Source organism: Podarcis pityusensis, assembly GCF_964106645.2.
Source record: "Podarcis pityusensis genome assembly, chromosome: 5".
Classification (NCBI taxonomy): Eukaryota; Metazoa; Chordata; class Lepidosauria; order Squamata; family Lacertidae; genus Podarcis; species Podarcis pityusensis.
In genome coordinates, this window is record NC_138032.1 from 40219262 (window position 1) to 40243975 (window position 24714).

Consider the following 24714-nt stretch of genomic DNA (forward strand, 5'->3'; position numbering starts at 1 on the left):
CTGCACAAGTCAAGTGGATTGTCTCTAAATGAATTACCTATGTGGTCCCAAGTAACAGCAGCATGAAGTTTGCAACCCTATGCAACTCACTCTTGTCAACCATGTCTGCTCCTTCCACAGTGAGGTGTGGCAGCCCAGCACTATCCTTGCCCTTGGATAGCCTTTTGTGCATGACAATATAGAGAATAGCACGGGCCATCACAACTTTGGATACCTTCTCAGGAGAGTGGGTCACATTGCCCTACCATGTGATGCAGGCCATGGAATCACATCTTCAGTGTCCCCAATGACTATTTGAATAAAGGGCTTCACTGAGTACCCATGGGTATTCAGCTGTGTGCCTGGGGAAGTAAAAGGGTTATCAATGGCCTCTCGTGTCTGGATGTTGCTATGTGTTAATCCATCTCACACATCTACCCAAAAGCCCCCTGTGGTCCTCCAGCAGATGTAGCTGGTTAGAAACTAAGAATCTAGAAGTTAGGAACATTTTCTGGCATTGTGGCATTCATGAGATGGACACTGGGTATTGCATATCACCATCATGTAGATAGCGTAGACAGAAGCCAACAGTTTCATAGAACACATATCTAATTTTGCACGCTCTACCTCACAGAAGCCTGGCAGTGCAGCCTCATGGGACACAGGGTGGACTGACTACTCATGCCACATTCCATTGGAAATGCCCTATTACTGGGTAATGCAAGTCCAGGAGGACATTCTTGATACCATTAGTATGGAGCAGACCCGATAGGTTGGAAATGGACATGGTGGTGCCATGTTAAGAGAAGCAGAGAAAGGAGTTGGCAGTGCCTAAGAGGCTGACCAGCTGCAGATCCCCTCCCCCAAAGTCATCGAACCCTGGAGGTGGCTTTGCTCAGCACTCCTGGAAAGGTGTAAAAAAGGTGTGCTTGGCAATGCTCCAGTGCAATGAGCTTGTGAACCATCCCTGGTATAAGTTGCCTTTCTTTATACAGGCATGCTACTCCTCCAGGGTCCATCAACTGTTGTGGCTACCCTCCCACTGACTGCCTAGCCAGGCCCCTTCCCCCAGATTTTGGAGCACCACTGTCCTGATCTCCAGAAACATCCCCTTGCCCCCGCTGCTACTATTTGGATATGGGCTTCAAGGGAAATTGAAGAATTTGAGGAGCTTGTAGTCAAGGGGCAATCTACACTTGAGTGAACCTCCCCCTGGCCTGCCTTATCTTTGCACTAGCAGGCTTGCTCTGACCCACTGGCTTTTGCTAATGGTAGCTCATCTCATTCTGCCTTAGTATGGGTGGGTGCTCTATTGGGTGCCTGGCCAGCAGTGTGCATGGTGGGTGATATTGTACCTGCTCGGAGCTGCATCTAGACTGGCTGCTCCAAGTGGGATTGCTATGGATGTGTGTGCCTTTGCACTCCTCCCACTGCAGTTGTTTTCTTTTGGCTGGTAGTGGCCCCTTCCACTGAATGGAATTTGTACGTGCTGGATTTTGCCATTGTTATATCCTATATGGATATATGGTACTAAGAGAACTGATAGCAGCTTATTACAGAAATAGCAAATGTAGATGAAAATATGTTTAACCTAGATTGCTAAAAGTGTAATTGTTGTCCATATTACCATCTGTTCTTTTTAAATGTCCTGAACAAAAGCAGCTACTTCCCTATAGTTCTTATCTGGCTTTTCTTTGCTGGGATCTGTAGCACAAAATTAGATGCACCTGTTATTATACAAAATCCTCCAAATCCTTTATTCATGTTTCCAGGATGTCATATAGCACAAATTGTATGTAACACAATGAAGAGCATCACACCAGCTACAGGAAGTACTGTGCTGTATGAGAGTACTTTGAAAACAATATCCCAGAGCACCAACATGGGCACACGCACACACTCCACAACACTACAAATCACTTTGAAATGTATTTTTTAAAAAATAGACAGCTAGAGACTTCAGAACCACTTAAGATTCTAAATGTAGCAGAACCACCAGTGCAAGTGGCACTGGGTTTATGAAGGCTGCTCTAGCCACTGCAAGATCTTAAGGAGCAAAAAACTGAGTTGGCTACGTGGAAGTAGTGTCATCTCCAAACAGTTTCAAGACAGATGGTTCTTGAGGTCTGCTGCAGAATCCATTGTACAAACCTGTGAAGTTATCTCTAAAACTGTAGGATGGAAGGGCGAGGACTGTCTATCACGTTTGCATCAATGGTTCCAATTAATAGGCACTGGCACATCAAGAGGGCTAAACAAAATGTGACTGTGAAGAGTTTAAACAGGGACAAGCCTGAGAAAAATCTTTGTTTCTTTGATAGATCAATAATCATCCCTTAAGGTCATTGGGCTCCAACGTATCCATCCATCGTCCTTCTTACTCAGATGTAGCTCTCTAAAACAAACCCCCAATTAAAAGAGCCTTAACACTGTTCTGTACAACCTTTGTTTCCAGAGTCTTTATACCTCTGGCTCTAGACTTTTTCTTTTCTCTTCAATTTCGAAACTTTCTTGACAGTTCCATTCTTATTGAGAAGCTTCAGAACACGCTCTTTGTGATCCAAGACCTTTAGCATGGATTCTCGAGCTTCATTTATTTGATCCATTACGAGCTTACATCTCTGCATATTCCCCTGAAACACAACACAGGACCGATATTAAACAGCTGAATGCCTCCTAGGCACACATGTAATCTTTAAACAACCACATTGAAATGTCAGAGAGTACATGACCTAAAGAATTTTAAAACAAATGAAACAGCCGTTTAGGAACAGATGAACAAGTATGTTTCCACTTTCTGCTAATAATAATCTGGGAAATTAGACTCTCTACATCAAATGTATTATGTAAGACATTTGCATTTCAAGACACATAGTAATAATGGTGAACTTTCAAGGCGAAAGCAACCTCATTTGGACGCAATGCTAAACTTAGTGCTGCTTGGATGAAGCTTGTGCGCTCTCCTACTCCCCTTTCCACTTCTTGCATAGCAGCAAGGAGGAGAGTCATGTCCAAACCTGGATCAACAGTTATTTTTAATTATGGTTTAGGGAAACAAGCCAATTTCAAACCATGGTTGATTAAGTTGGCTTGTTTCCCTAACCATAATTAATATTAATCATAATTTAGAATTTGAATGGAATAATAAACTGCAGTTAATTAAAAATGGGTATCTTCCTTATGGCTGCCACAAAGAGGATGGAGGTTTCTGTGACTAATGGACTAGTTCTTCTTCTTCTTCTCTCTGTCTCCCCCCCCCCCCGTGTCTGTGTCCCCTCACTTTTAGAAATTATATATTATGCTCAGGCTATGAATGATACACGGAACCATGGAACCTGTGAATATCTATTTTCTATTTGTTGTAGTGTTTAAATACATCCCAAATTATTCATTTTTTAAAATAACCATATGTGTGGTTGTTTTTAATATTTGGAGTGGCTATACTAAAATACTGTGTGGTTTGTTTAGTCTGCTTCATTTTCTACTTCCCTCTTTTAACAGTTCTTTGTTTCACGTTTAAAAAACATGTCCCACCATTTAAATTAAGAAAAAATATCAGTTGCAAATCACCAAACTGAAGGAGTGAACAATAAGCCTTTACCTGTATCAGTTCATTTATTCGATGCAAATCATCATCAGTTGCTGCCTTTTTCTTGGGAATGATCCCTTCTTGCAGGGAGGTGAGTCGTTCATACACATCGTGCTCCAGGTTGGTCTATAAAATATTAGAATTTGGCAAAAATACCTAATATTTTCTCACTGTTTCATATCAAGGGCTACATAAGCTATAAAAATTCCATCTGCTCATATAACTGCTTTCAAAAGATTCAGTACTATTTTTCACTGCTGACAGAACAGTGTTCCTCTTCTTAAGGTTACAATGTCATCTTTATTGCAACTGCAGTAGGATGCTCTCTGAAATATGCTTCAAAATGAAGCAGGGCTGTCCTACTTCAGAATGAGGAAATAGGGAAACAGTAACTCCCTATTATATACAAGTAACTGTCATCCAATGCCTGTGAAATATATCCTTTGAGGTTCTAGTCCTCTTACCATCATCTCTTATACTTAGATCAAAACCTAGTTTCACATGCGATCAGTAGCCCCAGCACTCCTAAATTACATACACAATGTAATGTCACATTTCCATAGTACTCCTCATGGCCTTGGGAGCTTGGTGCTAGAATACAAAGCACCTACATCACCCCAACCTGAAACAGAAGCATCCAGGAATGTGGAACAGTGCTGCCTCCTCCAGTCAGCAGCACAATCCCAGACACTTCTTCAGATTTGTGCACCAGAGGGATTTGCCAGTTTTGAGCATCTGTATAAAATGCATCAGTTCTTACGCCTGAATCAAGCCCTCCATTCATACCTGATATACATGTACTCAACTGCAACCTACAACATATCCCTCAATCTTGAAGGGAATCCAATTCCAATAGTCTTATCAATCTGGTGGTAATTTTTAAAAATAATATAAATGATATGTGTGTGTGTGTGTGTGTGTGTGTGTGTGTGTGTGTGTGTATATATGTGTGTGTGTGTGTGTGTGTGTGTATCTATATCTATATCTATATCTATATCTATATCTATATCTATATAGTTTTGTATCACCTTTCAGAAAGCTTCCTGGGCTAAGGCTTTTCTTGGAGGAATCTCTTCCTCATTTTATATGAAACTACCCCATTTCCCCCACTTACCAGCTGTAATAGCTGTGCTGCGCAAAGGTGGACCTTCCACCCCTGCGCACGGCAGGATACACCTTTCTGATTAGCGATCTCTTGCAGCATAGCCTTCTTCTCTTCTAGAACAAGAGTCAAATATGAGACACAAGCAAATAATGAGTTTTTAAAAGGTGAAATGTACCTTATTCCTTGAGCTACAAAAATACTAAGTTTACTGCAGCAGTCATTTGTGTACCTGGTATGTGAAACCTGACCACAGATGTTGGTAGAATGCAGGAACAGGGATCCAGGGTCAGATGTGCAATAATGCAACAGCCAAATTTTGTGATCTGAACAGGGGTGGAGTGGGGCTTGCTTTGAATCTTTGTATTCGAGTGTTGGTAAACTTAGTTTGTCTAATAGCCAGGGACTATATATGTAGAAACCCAAAAGTCAAATTCAATAAATACATAATGCAAAGTAAGCAAGTCTCCTTGCACCCACTTTTCTTGCATAATTCATTTTGCTAGTCAGACACACAGAGAGCAAGCAACTATACGGGGACTATTTCCTGTCAGCTGAGGTTCTCGATTACCTTATGTATAACTAAACCTCAGTAACAATAGGAAAACTGATATGTATTAGCACTACCTCTGCAGTACAAATATTACAGTGGCTTTAGATGGTGGATATCTTTCTAGGCAATTCGCTGCACATCCTATATCAGAGGTTAAATGTTTGCAAGTAGACACCTGTCTAATATTGTAACACATCTGTTCACCGACTCATGCAAAATGTAATGACAGAAAGACATACCTTTCACTCTGACATCACTATACCGCTGAAAGTGATGGTAGGCAGCTTTCCATGGGTTGCGATAGTGGCGAAGCAGTGTTATGGGTGGCCGAGGACGTACAGGCACATACCTCACACCTTCTTCATCTAAAGCAAGATTGAGAAAAATAACTAAAGCCTCTTTTAAGGTGCTTGCGTTTTGAGCTAGGAAAGAAAATGTGATCCCACGATAGGGCCGGCATACTTTGAATTAGAGATTAATTCAGCTCCAACAGCTCTCCCCCCCCCACCCCAATAATAATCTGCCATGAAAAACTGATCTTTGTGGGGGACAGACGGACCCAAAGTTGATCATTTTTAGCTCAAATTCCTTTTCTAGTGGCAATCTTACATTTTGGGTGGATGGGTATTACTTGGAGAAGACGACGACCAACCAACCAATTATTTAATTTATTTATTTCCATTCACCTATATATTCTTTTGGAGGTGACTTGCGCTTCTCTGCTTTTACCAGCAAGCTTTTGGTAGTGGATTTCTCATCATCAGTGCTATTAGTCTCCATCATATCCCCTTCCTCTGTAGAGATTATGTGCTGCTGCTTTCGTGGTTTTTTCCTTGGAGAGGCACCAGGTGGCAAGTCACTTGAGGGCACTGAAAGGTTGTTGGCCAGCAGTGTAAGAGATGGGGAGACAGTATTTGTAGTCAGTGGAGGAACTGCTGAAAGAGAAGACAGGAAGGGACAAGTTTTAAGAGACTGACAGGTAAAACAAAGGCAGCTTTAGAGCCAACACCCTTGTCTTCCAAAGACTGCAAGGCTAGAGACCAGATGCTAACTGCCAGTGCAGTGCCTTTGTAAGAGGAGAACATTATGTTTTTCTAGAATCCCTCCTCTCAAGGTTCTTAGAGCTTTTATATATACTTTCCCCCTGATTTTCTTTTGAATGGTTTGGCCTTACGTCATGAATAGGAGTGAGCAGAGCTAAGCAAACAAAGTCTTTTGTTTCAATCCTCCCTGATCTCTTTTTTTCTGGGATTATGGTTACTATGACAGCGTTTGGGCTCCTTCAGTTCCCAATAAAGCTGGGAGGCACCTTTAGTGCAATCGATTGGCAGTTTGTGTTTGACATGCAAACTACTACGGCAAAAGTAACTTTCAGGAAATTCCTTAACAAATTGAATTTAAGAGTGAAAGCCTTGAACAGAGACTATAAGGCTGCATAACTGTTCTCTTAGTGTTTACTACAGAGCAGAATTAAGCACTAATGCTTGATCTCTCCACAAACTTTAATAGCAAGTGTACAGTGGTACTTCTGGTTACAAACGCTTCTGGTTACAAAGTAGCTGCTCCTGGTTGCAAACTTTGCCCCAGGATGCTAACGGAAATCACATAGCAGGAACCCCATTAGTGAAAGTGCGCCTCAGGATAAGAATGGTTTCAGCTTAAGAATGGACCTCCGGAACAAATTAAGTTCATAACCAGAGGTACCACTGTATTCTTTTAGTTCTACCTGCCATTTTAACTATGCAACTCTTGTAGCTTTCAGTGACATGCTAGCTGTGGCCCTGCTCTTAATAAACTCTGACCCTCATTACTAAAATCAAACAAAATATAATTTAAAATGAAGCTGCTAACAATCTTTCTAATTATTATCTGCTGTGGAGCTTTTGTACCTACTTTGAGCATCTCATTTGTAATTGCTTAAGCAGAAATCTACCTGAGACTGGCCGCATTATATCCATGGGTTCCACTTCCTCTTTTATTTTTATCTCTGGTACAACGGGGCCCAATACTGTAGAGAGGACGCCACCCATGGCTGGTGGAGGTGGAGGAGCTGCCACAATTGTGGTTGAAGTCGGTGCAGCAGCAGGAACAGTTCCTGGAATGGTTGACAGGGCAGCTGTGGGCTGCGAAGGTGGACTAGCTGCTGTGATGATGGTTGGAATGGCAGCTGGTGGCTGCTGGGAAGTGGGGACTGCAATTGGAGGTTGTTCATTGCTCTGAATGGATACTGCCTCCACAGATACAGTCACTGGAGTGGCCATAGACACATGGATTTCTGGTTTTGGCTTGGCACTAGATGAAACAAAACAAAACAAAACAAAAAAAGGAAAAAGTTAGCAGTTTCACTTATTCAAGATCCTACTACCACAACTGTATAGAAATGCAGAGCCTCTGAAAGATTAATTTTGTTCTGGTTTTTTTTTTGTCTTTCCAGTTTTCTAGAAACATATCTTACAATATGGTGACATCACATAAGTAGATGGAAGTCTGGGCTTTCAGAATCTAAGTAGTACAAGCCCACCAGAAATGGTGAAATACAGTCACCAAGTTTAATGCCTTTTCTTCAGAATCTTGACAATACCATGTAAAAACATCAGAAAGCAACAAGCTTAGGGTTCCAGTGCTATATCAAAAAATGAGGTCTGAAATGAAATAGGTTTTAGCATTATGCTTGAATCAGAACCTTTGATTTGTTTCTCCCAAAGAAATCACATTCAGGAAACCAAGAACATTGGCTTCCTGGTCATGTTTTTTCAAATGCAGAAAGGAACCAGGAGTGCTGGTTTGGACAGAATTTGACAGTAAGCCAGTCAAATTTACATGCTAAAAACCATCAAGCTAAGAATACATTTTAACAGATGATCCCCAGTACACTGGACCCCATTTTGGACAACACATTTTTGTCTGATCCACTAAGCTGCCTGCTCTGTGGTTTGTTTTCCCACTCAAAGAAGGGGAGAGAAAAACAAGGGATGCTAAAACTGTAGGCAGCATCATATGGCTCATTGGCAAGACTATCTTGCCTAACTATGGCTTTGCATAGGCTTATATGTGAACATGGCCAATATGTGCATATTGTAGTGATCTGAGAAAAAGTAATTCAATACTCTTAAAATAGCTCCCTGTTTTATGTCCCCCAAGTCCTAATCTGCTTGCACAGCTCAGTGATCATCACTGAATATTTCACTGAACTCCCATTTACCAAGAAGTAAGTATGCATCAGCTGTCTCCACGGAGCTTATTATTTTGCAATGGGTAAGAACAGCCAGCATCTCTTTCACCTTTTTGCCAAGTTAGAATTACAGTACTTTGAATGCTTTACATATCTTTTTATTATGAGATCTTACCCAGCTGGTCTTGGTGATCCAGATGCACTCCTCATTGAGCTTTCCACTCGAGCGCCAGATACCTCAGATGGCTGCGGAGGGATGAGGCTTTTCCTAACCGCCAACCTGCAAAATAGCCATGAATACAGTCGTTTCTGAAAAGCAAAACTATTACAATAGTTGCCAAGGGTGCTTAATTTAAAAGTGGTGCACTATTATTCTCTTCTGCTGTATTTATCCTATATAGGCTCCAGCTGGGGGGGGGGGGGTGATTAGAAATGTTCGCTCCAGCAGATTAATGGAATCCAAAAGATTCCTGAATTCTCAGGGAAATTTTCCAAACAGAACAGCTGCCTCTCCTGTCAAGACCCTAGTCTTGCTGTGGAAAAGCAAGATGATATAGGCCACTGACACAATTGCACCTAGGGGCCCTCTCCAGTCCTGGTTTCCCAAGAGGCTTTGGGCAATGAAACATGTCGGAAGATGGCTAGAGCATAGATTACTTAAGATGTAAAGCGGGTTTGACCAAACACAGGTGACAGAGCTCTTTCCTTGTAGGTGGTTACGAAACCACAGCTGGTGCAGAATGCTGCTGGACAGCCTGGGTCATGTAACACTAATTTCTAAAGTTCTGCACTGGCTGATTGTGAGTTACTGGGCCTGATTCAAAGATCTGCTATTAGCATATAAAGCCCTGAACGACCTGGTACTTAGTTATCTAAAAGAACAGCTCTCCCTATGCTGTCCAACTTGTGCCTTGAAGTCAGCACTGAGGCCCTGCTTATGGTCCCACTCCCATAAAATGCTAGGAGGCCGCTGACATGAGACAAGGCATTTTCTGTAGTGCTCCCTGCACCGTTGACTCCAGACTATGAAAATTACTTCCTGAAGAAATACAGTTGCCCCCTACAGTGGCAAGTTTTAAAAAACTGCCTGGTCCCTGTGTGAAGTGTTTTTACTCTTCTATTTCACTGATCAGTTACTCTGTTTTTAGTTTTGATTTTTTAAAAAAATACACACATCTCTGTTTTTGTAAGCTGCTTTGAGCTACGTACTGGAGGTAAGACAGGGTATAAGTCTTCACTAATAAATACATATTCCATGAGTTCTCACATGTTTTATTGGTTCTGTCATAATGCTCAGCATACGTAAGATGACTGATGAACAGAATGCTACAAGGTTGTATCCAACAATATTGTACTGTCGGTGCAAGGACTTTCATCTGTGCAATGAGACTTCTCCCTCTCCCACCCCTGCACACCTGGCCCAAATCTCCTACAGAGGACTGGAGAATCCACAGAAGACATGGGGGGGGTGGAGGGAGAGGAAATCCCGTTGCGCAGGCACAAATCCTTGCACCAACAGGATGGTTTTATTAGATACGACACTATTTCATGTACAGTGGCAAGCAGATTGCACATTATCAAAGCAACTGCAATTTTACTCACCCATCTGTAGTAGGTTTCTTCCGGAGAATGCTTGGGCGAGGGGATGAACCCTGGGCTGGTGTACTAGAACTGGCATTCTGACTATGGGTTTGTACCACTGTAGTTGAAGCTGGAGCAGTGTTGAATGTATTGCTGATTGGATTGGCCATAATAGTGGCTCCATCTGCCAAGACCACTGATGGAAGGAACAAAAAGGTTATAGGGAGGTAGTAGACAAAAGCGAGAGAAATTTAACCAGAAGCTGTTTCTCTTAAAATAAGAAGTGGGAATGTTGTTCCATTCTATGCTTGCTCAACAAATGCCAAATTTAAGGAGACAGCCATCCAAATCATACTCAGGAGCAGAACCACTGAACTCAATAGACTTAAGTCAATCTTTTTACATTGCTCTACTAAGAGTATAACCAAAATTGGATATCAGGCTTAGTGTTTTAAAACTATCTGCTGCTCAGTATACAAACGTTAACTCAAGGTGTTCAGTGGGGCTCTCTCAAAAATGTATACACAGGATTAAAACTCTAATTAGCCATAGCTTAAGAAAACCACCCACAAACTTGATCATATATTTTTGCTAGGAGATAGGGAACAGCAGATACTGGTAAACAAAATAAAATGTTTAAGTGACTCTAGCAGTGTGTTTGAGTCAGAAACAGAAATGGCAGTTGTCCATGTTAGTGACAGCCCAAACCTATGCATTTTTAATCATAAACCCCACCAAGCTCAACAAAACTTCTAAGTAGGTGTTCATAGTAGTATTGCAGCAATAATTACATGATTAATTAAAAAGCAAACCCCAAGGGGAATAGTTATGGACAATTTTGCTCGCAACACAAGCATTCTTGGCTAGTTACCTGATGTCTTGGTTTCAGTTTGTGGTTGTTGAGCACCCATTGGTGCAGTCTGAAGACCCTGTGTGCCAATTGGGGCAGCAGGATGTAGCCCTTGGGTTCCAATTGGCGCAGACTGTATTCCTTGTGCACTGATGGGTGCTGGTTGTATACCCTGTGCACCAATTGGCGCAGACTGGATGCCCTGAATATGACGGGCGTGAGATGCATCCACTGTCATCAGCTGCATGGGATTAAGATGAACTGTGGAGGCCACTCCTACTCCAGTCTGAGCTGCTATGGCAGAATTTGGCGCCTGAGCTGAAACTGGAAATACCAAACAATAGACTTAATTACTTCCACACAAAACAGCCAATTTATTATCTTGTGTTGCCAAGCAGCATTGTTAGATTTTGTATTTAAATACTTGTAGTTTATGCACACATCTGTGGTCCTGCTGAAGATGCCAACAGATTAAATAAGATTCATAAGCCAGCCCTTCCAGCATTACGTTTATACAGCAGCAACACTGGCTTCATAATGCTAAAGCTGAATTATAATAATCCTCATGAGCGCTGCTGAGGTTATATATGCAAAGAAAAAGATCTATTCCAATACTCCAAAGAAAACATATGGCCCATTCACAGCTAGGGTCTAGCTATAACAAGTTTTCTGATTAGCTGAAGTAATTTAGAAGAGGTTATTACTGGATATTCCAATAGTTTGGAATAGAGCAGCTGAACGCTGTAAACATGGAGCTCATGTAATACAATGGCTGAGAACACAAAGCAGAGACTTGCCAGTTAAACTTTCACCTCAATTGCCAAGCTATTAGAAGTTATTTCCCATTGTCAGTCCTGGTTTGGAGAGCTTGCACAAACCACAATTTGCCAGTTTAGATTTAACAGCAAACCCCTGTTTCCAAAAACAACAGGACATCCAAGAGAAGGGTGGAAGAGGACTGTCAGGAGGATTTTTGTTATTGTTTGTAGCAGTAGCCATTGTAATACAAATCACAAGAAACAAACAAGTCAATTTGAGAGTAATTACAAAATACCAATTTTTCAGAACAGCAAATCACCAAAACTTAAAAACTGCAGAATTCCCCAAATCATTTAGATTAAAAATTCCCCTTGGCAGTCACTATATTTGGGGGTCAAAAAAGACTGTATGTGGTAGCCACCAAAGTAGTTCTGTTGGCACAAAGAGCTCTAGCTGTGCAATGGAATTTCCTCTCCTCCTCGGCCCCCTGTGCACCCCCCTGTATTTTCTGGGGATTCCCCCAGTTCTCCTGAGCAGATTTGAGGAGGGCACAGGGAAGAGGAGAGGGAAAGGAAAACCCACTGCGAAGCCAGAAGTTTTTAGCAAAATAACTAACATCCTTTGTTGATCTGCTTCATCATTATCTTGACTTGAGCAAGCTTTGCAGAGAGGGTTTTTTAAAAATTATTTAAATATTAAATTTGCCAGATAACCTTTGCTTGTTTCCCAAAGTACTTTGGAACCCCACTTTGAACTTAAAAAAGAAAAGTTTATGCAGAAAGCTCATTTATGTAGCTGCTCTAAAACTCTTCTGTAAATCAAACTTTGAGATTCCTTACCAGGATATTGGCGTATAGTGGATACAGAGCTGGTAATTGGTGTATAAGTGTGGGCAGCCAAAGGGTAAGGAGGTGGATATGTTGGTAAGAAGTACTGGAATTGAACAGGTACTGACTGTCTAGAGGAATGAAGATAAATTAAATGTTAGACACAACAGTATAATCGTAGCCTTCAAATGAACTGTAGCAGTGATTGTTAATTAACCTTTGTTGCAATGCAATCGACTGTTCTAGTTTGCTAGCTTCTTTGTGGGCTATCACATTTACCTACTTGGAAGGATACCCCAAAAAGCTTCCAAATTCAAACCCTCTTTCTATACCCTGACAATGTTGAACAGTATAATTCAATAAAGAGTAAACAGAAGAAGTGAAGTGAAAGGATTTCTACATTTGCACGTACTTCATGTCACTATGTAGTCTGTTTGTATAACATGTATACACCTGACACTATTTCCACTTCCTAACAATGCAGCTCCTTTCCCTTCATGTACAGCTGCCCTGAAATGCAGGAGTTGAATTTGACATGCAGCATTATTTGCTCCTCGGGAACCTGACAATTCCCTGAATCCACACCCTTTTAAACAAACTGTAGAATTTGAAGCGCACTGTCCATAACTCACAGAACTGGAAGCAGAAATTGTGGCTTGGTTACCTAGATGCCTTTTCAGCCAGATTGGTTCAAATCAATCCAAAATCACAAGCCCTTCTTTCATCAGAAATATGCAAAGCCTTAGCTGGCGCAATCCTATGCACATCTATTCAGAAACTAATCTCACCAAGTTCAATTGGGCTTACTCTCAGATATGTGTGCGCATAGGATTAGCTTTGGATACTTAAGTTAACTGAGAGATCAAAACACATTTCATTATATTTTTGCAGATGTCCTCATGTATAACATACATGCAATATAACCAAGATGATTAAGTACCTATCCTATGTGAGTAAATTCATTCAGTTACCTGTTATCATTTCTAGCTTCCATGGCAACTGGGTTTGGAGATGCCCGGTGCCCAGATATAGGAATGAGATTACTCCTCTCTGCAGTGTAATCAGACTGGATGCGAGGGGAAGTGTGCGTAATTTGCTGTGGGACTACTTTAGCTGTACAGTGAAAAAAGACATCCCAGTTATTCACAAAGTAAACTGTAGTAGATTCATACTAGGAAACAGATACTGATTGTTCCTTTGCTGGAGCAAGATGCACTCCCAACCTCCATTCCACTGATGGGTAGCAGGAGCATGGCTTGCTCAAGCAGGAGAAGCTGCTTCTCCTACCCAGCACTACTGTTGGAAGCCACCCAGTGTGGCTACTTTTCACCTTTAACAAGACGGGTGGAAAGGAGCAGCGCAGGGAGGGTTGCAAAGCACAGGGCTGACAAGACCCATTGTGCTGTAGTTCTCAAGCTTGGAAACCCCACACAAGGGGTTTCAACAGGTAGGTGGGACCAGACACCTGTCAAAGTTACCCTGTGGGAAGCAAAGAAGTTTCCTCACCCCTGATGTACCTAGTCCATTCTGTCCCCAGCAGAAAATAAAATGATAGATCAAAGGACAATGAAGCTCAGAACTAATGCTCTTACCGACGGGGATGTTTGAGGTGGTCACAGCCGTTGCATGGGAGGAGTGTGAGGGCATAGTCACTGTGACAATTGTACTTGTTGGTGCTTGGGTGTGGGATACAGAACCTGAAAGGAAGAAAGGTGCACACACAATTAAACATTCTTCAGAGTCTGTGCCTTTGACAGAAAATGTATATCACAAATATATGGAAACTTCTAAGCTGGGAAATTTCTGTTGCTCCTTGTAGAACAGTTAGACCCCTAGCCTGCTTCTGCAGTAACTGGGGTAGTGTTCTCCATGTGTGCCTAGCCTCCAAAATCACATCTTAAAATCATACACTAATTTTATTGTGCCACCCAATAATTATGAGAAATAAAGGGCTTTTTTTTAGCAAGATAAAGGTAAAGGTACTCCTGACCATTAGGTCCAGTCGCGGACAACTCTGGGGTTGTGGCGCACATCTCGCTCTATAGGCCAAGGGAGCCGGCGTTTGTCTGCAGACAGCTTCCGGGTCATGTGGCCAGCATGACTAAGCCGCTTCTGGTGAACCGGAGCGGTACCTATTTATCTACTTGCACTTGACATGCTTTCGAACTGCTAGGTGGGCAGAAAGCTGGGACCGAACAATGGGAGCTCACCCCGTCGCGGGGATTCGAACCACCAACCTTCTGATTGGCAAGCCCTAGGCTCTGTGGTTTAGACCACAGCGCCACCCGTGTCCTTTAGCAGGATACTTCAACCCTAATAACTGGTTTTTGTATTTGTGCATAAAAAATGCTGAGCTGTAGATACTCACCAGCTGTAGTTGCCGAAGGAATGGTATTGGTTGCTAAAATAGGGGCCACAGTTGCTGCTGCCACTGGAGCACCAGTACTAAATATTGTTTTCTGCAGGGGGGAAAAAGTTGTCTGTCAAGAAACCATGATTGGCATATTTCGGAATCTTGGAACAGAGATGGCACTTCCCCCGATCTGATGCTTTACAGAGGAGCTGGAGTAGATGGGCTCCCATTGTTGGTCTAAGTGACCAGCTCACGAGAGTCCACAAGCTAGCTAGACTATCAGCCACAGCACAGCAGGATGCCATGAACCAACAGGGCTTTTTAAGCCTCTTACAGCAGCACCAGAGGACTGAGCAAAAGAAAGATGCTAGGTATATCAAACACCAAGTAGAAAAGCAGCAACCTAGAAGAGGAAAGGAAGGCTAGACTTGCTTGGCAGATTAAAGAAAGCAAGGAGGCAGACTGTGTTCCCGAAAGGAAAGAAGCTCCAGACTTAGGAATGGAGGATTGTGGGTTGGAAGTTTCCCTCCCGCTGTCCAGGCCAACAATATGTTTCATGCCATGTCATGAAACCTCATTCAACTATCTTATAAAACCATATGGTAAAAGTCAGACAACAACATGGAAGAAACTGCGCTGATCGTGTTTATAATATTTACCTGAGCCATGGTGTGAAGCTGCTGTTTCTGTGTTCCTATGGCTGGATGGGACGGCAAGGTAATTCTGGTTGCTGTATCCCGTGGCTGTGCAGGGCGCTGAATACTGATAGGTGCAGAAGGTGGGTGCTGCTGAATTGACAATGTTGGCCGGCTGGAAAAGACAATCTAAGGTTCTTTTTCTGAAAGCACTTAACAGTCCGTCGACTCATTTTATGAAGAGACACCACAATGGAGCTTAGAATGGCTTCTTCATTGTGCATTACATGAATTAATGCACCAACAGCATTTCTTCTGGACAGTTCAATCAATGCTGTTTCAAATTATATGGCCACCATGTGAAAGGGTGTTTAGCTGCATAGCAAGATGTTGCACACAGAATGGCTCCTTTCATGGAGCAGCTGCCTAGGGAGGCCGTTTGAAGCAGCTCCCATTAGATGGCCATATTGTGTAAAGTGGTCCTCAGTTAAATAACCGAATGTACCTTTTTTTATTTAAGAAAGCAATCCCAAGACATATTTACTAGGGAGTAAGCTCCACTGAGCACAGAGTGACTTACTTCCAAATAAACGTATCTATGATTGTACTGTTAATGGGTGTAGTGGTTACCTGAGGGTAGCTTCTGTGGCATGTGTTGTCGTTGTTGTAATAACGGGTGATTGGGCCCTCGTGGCCGACACTGTTGCTACTACAGCAGGAGGGATGGTACTTGAAGTTGTCACAGGAGGCCGGGACTGTGGTAGGTAAGGAAAAAGTATTACATTAGGGATTTCAACCAATAATTTTAAAGAATTATTCACTGCCTAAATGTAAAGAAATTACACATAGCAAAACTTTGTAAAAATGGACCTCTGAGTCTCCTAAGGGTCAGATAATTTGATTGCCAGACACATTTTTCTCCCTTAGCAATATGTAGATCATTTTTGTAAAGCAACCTTACAAACTAGGAACTATTTTACATATAAACAGAGCTTGGCATGGTAAGCTCCACAACTGTGCTTGCATCACACTGAGCTCCCTGCTGCCTTGCTTATCCTCCTTGGTAACTGGCAGCAAAGTGCAGCACTGGGAAGTCAGGAAAGCAATGCAGCCCCACGTGTGTCAGCCACCACTGCACACAAATGGAGCTAAAAGCCAACCAACCATTAACAACAGGGCTTCAAACAAAATGGAAAGCTCTTAACTGGGGGAGTTAATCTGAAGTTCACTCTTTGGATAATATTATTAGTTTGCTCCCTTTACAGGTTCTTTAAATCTTGGCCTGCAATGCTGAAGAATTTGAGTCACAATAATAATAATAATAATAATAATAATAATAATAATAATTTATTATTTATACCCCGCCCATCTGGCTGGGCTTCCCCGGCCACTCTGGGCGGCTTCCAAAAGAATATTAAAATACTATAATACATCAAACATTAAAAGCTTCCCGAAACAGGGCTGCCTTCAGATGTCTTCTAAAGACACAAGAACCAGTTGTCAGATTTCGCAGTTCATTTAACTATGTAAGTGGTTTCCCGCTTAAGAAAAGCCCAAAAGAATCTGAAAGCAACAACAACAATCATACTGCACAATTGTCACCTGCCTGGATAGGTTGATGAATGATGTGCTGAACTGCTGGTTGAGCTGTTGCTGCGTTTGGCAACTGTGAAGCTGGCCTCAGGACAGTTGTCACTTTAGAACTGGACATCACAGCAGCAGCTGCCGCACCTGAGGAAAACCCCATGTAAAACTGAGACAATCCCTAAGACAGTCCACTTTTCATAAAAGTTTAAGAGCGGCCACAACTCTTTATACATGACACAAAGAATTAAGAGTGCAATTAGTAGTGCTAGCTAAACAAAGCAATTAGCGTAAAAGAAAGAAAAAGTGGTAACATCAACCAGGGTTGTGTAGCTGCAATATCCCTCAGCTGCATAAACCAATGAGAGAATAGGCTGTGGAGCTGTACGCTCCCTCCTCCCTTCAGATGCGTGAAGTTGCTCCCGCTGGCTTAAACTGCAGATTATTTTACAGGGATATTGAATTGCGCCTAATCTCTTGAACAGGACTTGAAGCCAATTTGTTAACCCTGGTATATAAAGAATCTGGTTCATCTGAACTGCAGTTGACACCGGTATGAATGTTAACTGCAGTTAGAGATGGTGGATTTGCCCAGAATGTAGACGGCATGTGATCCACAGCATATCGAAAACAAGGGGCAGCCAACATGGTGTCCTCCAAATGTTGCTGGACTACAACTCTCATCAACCCTGCCCACTGGTTGAACTGTTGGCCTTGCTGGCTATGGATGATGAGATTTGTAGTCAACAATGTCTGAAGGGCACCACATTGGCTATCCCTGTCCTAAAACATATGTGGGGTGTTGCTTTTTTTAAAAAAAAGGATCAGCACACCATATTCTACTGCAACCCTAATTATACCAAAATAAAAAAATCCTTCCAGTAGCACCTTTAAGACCAACTAAGTTAGTTCTTGGTATGAGCTTTCGTGTGCAAGCACACTTCTTCAGATACCTGAAGAAGTGTGCTTGCACACGAAAGCTCATACCAAGAACTAACTTAGTTGGTCTTAAAGGTGCTACTGGAAGGATTTTTTTATTTTGACTATGGCAGACCAACACGGCTACCTATCTGTAACTGGAACCTAATTATACCCTACACTTTCCCAAGACCAAGAAGCTAAAAATAGTTACTTTAGATTGCAGCCATTATCTTTATAGCTACTCTACCAAGGTATTGACGCATGCATTAACCACAGTATAAACATTGCCCAGAATAAGTTTATTAACATAATACTTTCTTGGGATGATTATGTAAGTACCTCGAGGTAAGTGAGACGCTCCAATGTGTAATGGTGGTCCAGGAGCACTACTTCGGATTATTGACATCTGAACATTGGTTGTCATGATATGGTGCACATTGCTGGGATGTCCCTGCAGACAGTAACAGATTGTGTGTGGGGAAATCGTCTAGATGTAATGTACAAGAAATGCTTCATATACAACTACACACTACAGTTAAGCCGTTTGAATGTACAGGTTAGATATGAATTATTATGGTAGGAGATACAAACCAAGGCTGTGGGTACCGTAGTTCACAGTGCTTCATTTGCTTTCCATGACTTTAAACAAACAAAAAAGTTACTTTAGAAGAAGAAAATGATTACCTGTTGTCCACTGATTGTTGCTACGGGAATAGCAGAGGCCTGTGGGATGCTGCTCTCCATTGTTACAGTAACTTGCCCTGGGACTTTGGTGGGGCAGGAGAGAGGAGAGGGTGGAGCTGGTGCAATAGGGCGGCTAGGGATGGTAGGCTTCAGGGGAGGCTGCAAAGAACATAAAGATACAACTACTGGTTCGCAGAAATTTGTGGCAGCAGAACAAATAAAAACAACACAAGTATGCACCAGTTATCTTACCCTGAGGGGAAAAGAAAACCTGTAACAAACTTACTGGTAGCCACAGTCTAATTAAATTATTTTGAATTTTTCTATACACATTATTCCTCAGAAGAGAATCATATGAAAAGATGAATCTTTGTGCAATAATATTGCTTTCTTAAGATCAAGTCACTAGTACAAAAAGCTTTAATCTTGGAGACAGCTACTGGGAGTTAGCACACAAATAATTATACAGACAGACATACCCCATCAACCAATTTCCTTGAAACTTTTTGTAATCCTGCTCTCTCCCCCTTAACAAAAATTAGGTCTAGGGTTTGAAATTATGCAACTAACTCTCAAAACCTGTGAGGCTGTATTTTCTCTAAGCCAAACTGTTTAGGATTAAGATTACCAATGATTATCATTTCACTGCCAGCCTCAGTGTACGGGGAAGATGATGCAAGGGACAAGATGCCTCTTTCCAATTAACTACTGTGAACCTCCTCCCCCTCCTCCAGTTCTTATTCATGCATGGCAAAGAGAAGCCTTCAGCAACTGGTACCCTCCAGATGTTTTCTACCACAACTTCCATTAGCCCCAGCCAGCACAGCTGACAATTAGAATGCTCTTGCAGGGGCATGACCAGTGTGCCCAGCAATTTTTAGGAAGAATTTAGTGACATGTTTAAGAGATGGACAGTAGGATATTTTGACTGAGTTTTTCATAGATTCACAAAGTTGAAAAGGACCTGAAAACATCACGTAGACCTCCTGCTAATGCAGAAAATTAGCTGCTATAGCATAACTGTTGGCTTACCAGTCTCTGCTTTAAAACATCTAACAAGCAGGGCCCACCATCTGCTGAGGCACAGTTTGTACCAATGGGGAGCATTTCCTTGTAATTTCAACCTATTTGTTCAAGTCCTACCCCTCTGGCATAACAGAAAACATATCTGCTCCATCACTGTGAACATCCATATGTACTAGTCCAGTCCCTTGTCAGACTGCCTTCAATGGTAAAGGTTTCAGTAATTTTTTTTAGAAAGTACCAGATAACAGTATTCAACCTTCTCTGTCCCAGGGAATCAAAGGCAGTTGCAATATATAAACAAGTACATGCTAAAATGAAGAGAAAGTTGCACTTAAACTTAAATCTAGCCTGAGCTAACTTTGCCATTGCATTAAATTAGTGCTATTAAATACCCCTATTCCATACTTGAAAAGCAATGCTCTCATTACCTTCATAAGACCTTCAGAAAAAGAAAGTGGCACTGCTGGAGCTAAATGTGCTGGAGGAGCTGCTACTGTAACTGGCACACCAGGTTGTACCGTATGGTGCTGAGTCAACATTTGCACCTGCGGATATGGCCGGACTACCACTGTTTCCTGCTTCTCTTCACGGGACTGCAGAGAGCCACCAGGGACCACATGATCTCTGGGGGCAACTTCCATTTCTCGGCTGGGTTCATCACTCACTAAGTAGAAAAATGCATGAAATTTTAGAAAGAAAACAGGACTAGAAACAGGCAAGGCACAGGAATGCTGTCTTTGATTTCTATGGAGCTTACTTCCAAAAAAGTATACTGAAGTCTTAGTTAGAAACCCTGTAGTTGCCTTACCTGTAGTTGTTGGGTTTATCAATCCAGTAGATCCACTGGTAGAGATCGGAGGAGGAGCTGGTCCTAGACTTGCAGGAGGGGGTCCTGAACGGGGGAACTGCTGAGAACTCATTTCCACCTATGGAACACACAGAATTACAAATAATTCATACATCCACATTACTGAAGCCCTTGTTACTGAGGAATCCCAGCAAATTCAGTTAGGTTACGTATGTTTGCACAGAGTAGCTACTGACAAATGATATGCAAGCTCTCCATCTAGTTAAAATACAAAATACAAACAGTTCAACCAAGTTCAATAACTTAATAAACAAATGTTTGTGCGTTAATATACTGAAATATAAAAATAGTAACACAGGTTCAAGTGACAACCACCACATGCAAATAAGAAAGTAGGAATACATAGGCCTGGCACAAATCCAGTGTTTACAGTGCCAACTTAAGTTTGCTCAGAAATAAGTCCCACTGTGTTCAATGAATCTTACTCCCAGAAATGTGTACAGAGGATATTAACCTTTCAATATTTTGACGTTAGGACTTCTCTACTAACTATCTGGAAAAACCCCAGGGCTATAATTAACTTATGAAATTAAGACTCAATATTAGCATTAGTAATATTGGTAAGTAACAGTTGCTATCCAAACATCTGTGTAAGACACCTACTGTATATCAAAGTATTTTAATCATGTACTGAACATCAATTAAACATACCATCAACCACACAAAACAAATACAGTTTAAAGATTATAGACCAGGGTAGAAATGCTTTAAATAAAAAGAAATGATAGATGTAATTATCTTGTACTTTGTAAATTGCTATAATTCTCTATACTCTTTCCTCGAAGGAACCCCTGCTTAACTGAATGAGATTTACTTATGAGTAAGCAGACGTAGAATATTTCCGTAAGAGTAAAAACACTGGCTCTGCAGAGGCCAATGACATTTCTGTCCTGATATGGACTTTGTGGTTTCCAAAATAATATGAAATCCTAATGCAGTTCCAAAGGAGGTAAGGTTGGTATTAAATAGTAAATCTATATTGAAAGATTACACATGACAGTAAAGGTAATGGTGAGCAACACAGCTGTCACACACAGGTACCCCAGTGCAATCAGGAAGACTCAGCTAAATCTGTGCAACAGCTGAGCAAGCTACATAGCAACACTGAAAGTGACTATAAATGTAAAACCAGACCATTGGTCTAATTATACCAGCATTGTTTACTTTACTGTCTAGTTTCCAGGATCTCAGGCAGAGGGCTTCCAAACAACTCAAAAGTTCTACACAAACTACTATATACTTCTGTTGACAGCAGCCATGCAGAAACCAGAGGAAGCATACAACTACGCAGAACAATACAACTACACTGAACAGCTAAGCATCTGCTGTGCACACTTACCAGAGAGAAAACCCCACTTAACAGAGAACTTATTCCCGAATAAGCAAATCTCGGGCTGCATAATGGAGTGTTAGGCGTTGGATCCTGACATCAGTACAGTAATCACATAAACAAGTTCTGAACTCCAGCTCCCATCAGTGACAGCTGGAATGGCCAATTAGTAGGAGTGATGGGAGATAAAGTCAAACTGCACCAGGATGGTAGCAAGCTAGGGAAGACTAAATCCGTCTTCACATCCTTCACGATCATAACTTCTACATCACCATCAACTCTAAAACCACTTTATGACACCGCAATACAAACGTAAATTCAACTTTCATGTGTTTGTCTCCCTCTTTTAACATCAATTGCAGGCAACACCTACAGTATCTCAATTACCTGCTTGGCAGCAGAACGCAGCTAACATGAAGTCATCAGGGGTAATGACTGCACGTGCACAGTGCGAGATCTAGGGGAATCCAGGAGCAGCTCCTTATTCGGGGATGCTCTCTTTCCCCCTTGTTCTGGGAAACAAGCCTAATGCCTCGCCCCACCCCCCCGACCCTAAACTGCGCTGGTCGTGGAAGGGCCACTACGATCAATACGATTATAACAGCGCCGCTTGCAACAGCTGGGCCGGCTCACCCGCCCGCAAACCCGCCGCTTCCAACTTTTGGCTTCCGAGACAGTGCGGATCGGGCCGAGTTTAGTGCGGAATCTTGACGGGAGAAGCCAACACTCAGCAGCGGAGACGCCGCAGCGCGCAGCACAAGACGGCAAAGGGAGCAGCGCCCGTCACCGGTCAGGGGCGGCTCCCGAGGCCCCTCCCCTTTCGCTCGCTTCGGGCGGAGCTCTCCTCTCGGCATAAGCTCCGCCCACTAGAGCATGCGCGAAGCCCGCCCCCCTCTGCGGGCAGCCAATGGGAACACCTCACTTCCCCATGGCGAGCCAGCCCAGCATAGAAGGCAGCACAACCTGCCAACCAATGGGAAAGCCCGCACAGGCTACGCCTGACTACCAATGGGAAAACAGGTAATGGCTAATCAGGAGTAGCCAGGGCCCGCCTCCCTTCCCTCCCTGATCACTATGTGAAACAGACGCGCAGGGCCAGGGACCCGGATGTTCAGCGAGAATAAAAAGGCTGCGGCGGCCGCCGCGAACGCCCCAAGCAGCCGCCGTGAGTGAGGAGGACTCCGGCGCCCAGCTCGAGTAACTCTCGGCGAGGCTTGGCCAGAGGGAGCGGCGCCTCTCCCGGGCGCCCCGCTCCCAGAACGAGCCCTCCCCTCGCCCGCCGAGTTACCTGCAGCCGAGGGGGCGGCGGAGCCTCTCGGAGTAGCCTCCGGAGCCGCTTCTTTCGCCGACGCTGAGGGGGCTCAGTCGGGAGTGTTGCTTCCGCTGCCGCAGCAAAGCATCCCCTCCCCCCTTTCGATTGATTGGGTCTCGCCTAGTCCTGCCCACAGCGGTGATAATTTCTCCTCGCTAGGCGCGTCGATTGGCTGAGGCGGCGCTTGCGCAGAGGCTCCTGGGGGCTGTAGTTCGAGAACTGAGCGTCGCCCATAGATAACGCCGCGAGAGGTTGGGGGAAGCGAGAGGGCCCCGATTGGCCGCCTGAAAGGAGGCGGGACGAGCGTTTAGCTGCCTCCGCCCACCAAGATTAGGATTGGTCGGCTTTCTTCGGAGCGCTTTAGTAAATGGCTTCTAGATGGAGAACGGGACGGTCCGCTGCTTGGTGAGATGGCGGGAAACCGACCTGGGAGCTGTCAGTTCCTTTTCCCGCTCCCACTTCCGAACCCAAGCTAAGAAAACAAAAAGCGGAGCTGCCCCGAAGCCGCATTGCTCCCGCTCTGCCTTACATTTACCTGCCTGACCCTTATTAAAAGGTTTATTATTGCCCCGTTGCTGTGATCTCTTGTTATTCTAAAACACACAAGTTCTCTGCATTTTAGCAGCATCTCATTCACTGGTTATGAACGGGGCTAATATTAATAATATTGTAATACATGTAATATAATGGACAGGCGTGGACTGTTGGACTATTGCAGTCAGCACTGGGCTGTCATATACAATGGAAGGGCCTTCAGGGTCCCTAGTGCAGCCTGTGGCACTCTTATACCCACTGGAGTATATTGCAATGCCAGTACAGTGTCAGAGAAAGCCAGGGTGGGCGGGCAGGTTCAGATCCCTTCTCAATGGTGAAGCTCCATAAACTAATTTCCATATTCTACCTCACAAAGTTGCTGTAGGAATAATTCGGGGAGATGTACACCACTTTGCGCTCCTTGGAGGAATGTAATAAATACTGAACCAACTTCAGCCCAGTAAATGGTTCCTTAGGGCAGGGAAGTTCTGTTGCGCCAGAAGCGGTTTTGTCATGCTGGCGTCATGACCCAGAAAGCTGTCTGGACAAATGCCGGCTCCCTCGGCCTAAAGTGAGATGAGCACTGCACCCCATAGTTGCCTTTGACTGGACTTAACTGTCCAGGGGTCATTTACTTTTTTACCGTTACATAATTTTCTTTGTATGCTGCCTTTCTGCAGTTAGAGCCATGCTCAAGGTGGCTTACAACGTGAAAAATACATAACTACAACATAACAAAAGTAGTCATAATCAACAAATCATTAGAAAATACACAACCAAACTGAACAATTTTCACATAAATCACAATATCGAAAATAAAGATACAAAAAAGCAACAGCAACAACCCCCTGCAACAAAAACAAACTCCAAACACCCCAGCCCAAGAATCTGTACAGGAGTAGGCAAAGGACCAGGTCATTCAGGATTCACAGCCTTAGCATCCACATCCTTCTTTTAAACCACCACCAGCAGTTTTAAGGAAGGTGGAGAGTACATGATCTGCCAACACTTCTGCTGATGGGGAAGAATGTGAAATGGTGGAGGTGGCCAGTCCT

At 43.0% G+C, this 24714-nt stretch overlaps 1 protein-coding gene across 4 annotated transcripts; it reads right to left on the reverse strand.

The window, feature by feature from the left end:
• Positions 1 to 1709: 1709 nt before the first annotated feature.
• SAP130 (Sin3A associated protein 130) lies at positions 1710 to 23673 on the reverse strand. 4 transcript variants are annotated; one of them, XM_081008408.1, is made up of 21 exons: positions 23102 to 23673; positions 20424 to 20541; positions 20044 to 20279; positions 18590 to 18748; positions 18245 to 18356; positions 17007 to 17131; positions 16031 to 16155; positions 15425 to 15575; positions 14781 to 14871; positions 14005 to 14109; positions 13384 to 13525; positions 12425 to 12543; positions 10848 to 11150; positions 9998 to 10172; positions 8571 to 8675; positions 7157 to 7515; positions 5910 to 6155; positions 5463 to 5588; positions 4683 to 4786; positions 3581 to 3694; positions 1710 to 2612 (listed from the first exon to the last, which is right to left on the reverse strand). In XM_081008408.1, exons 2-21 carry the CDS (start codon positions 20533 to 20535, stop codon positions 2454 to 2456), a joined length of 3168 nt encoding a protein of 1055 aa, XP_080864534.1. In that variant the 5' UTR covers positions 20536 to 20541; positions 23102 to 23673; the 3' UTR covers positions 1710 to 2453. The 4 variants fall into 4 exon arrangements, with proteins under 4 accessions (XP_080864534.1, XP_080864535.1, XP_080864532.1 ...); XM_081008409.1 differs by having other exon boundaries at positions 4683 to 4783; positions 5910 to 6158; XM_081008406.1 differs by having other exon boundaries at positions 5910 to 6158; positions 23102 to 23672.
• Positions 23674 to 24714: the final 1041 nt, after the last annotated feature.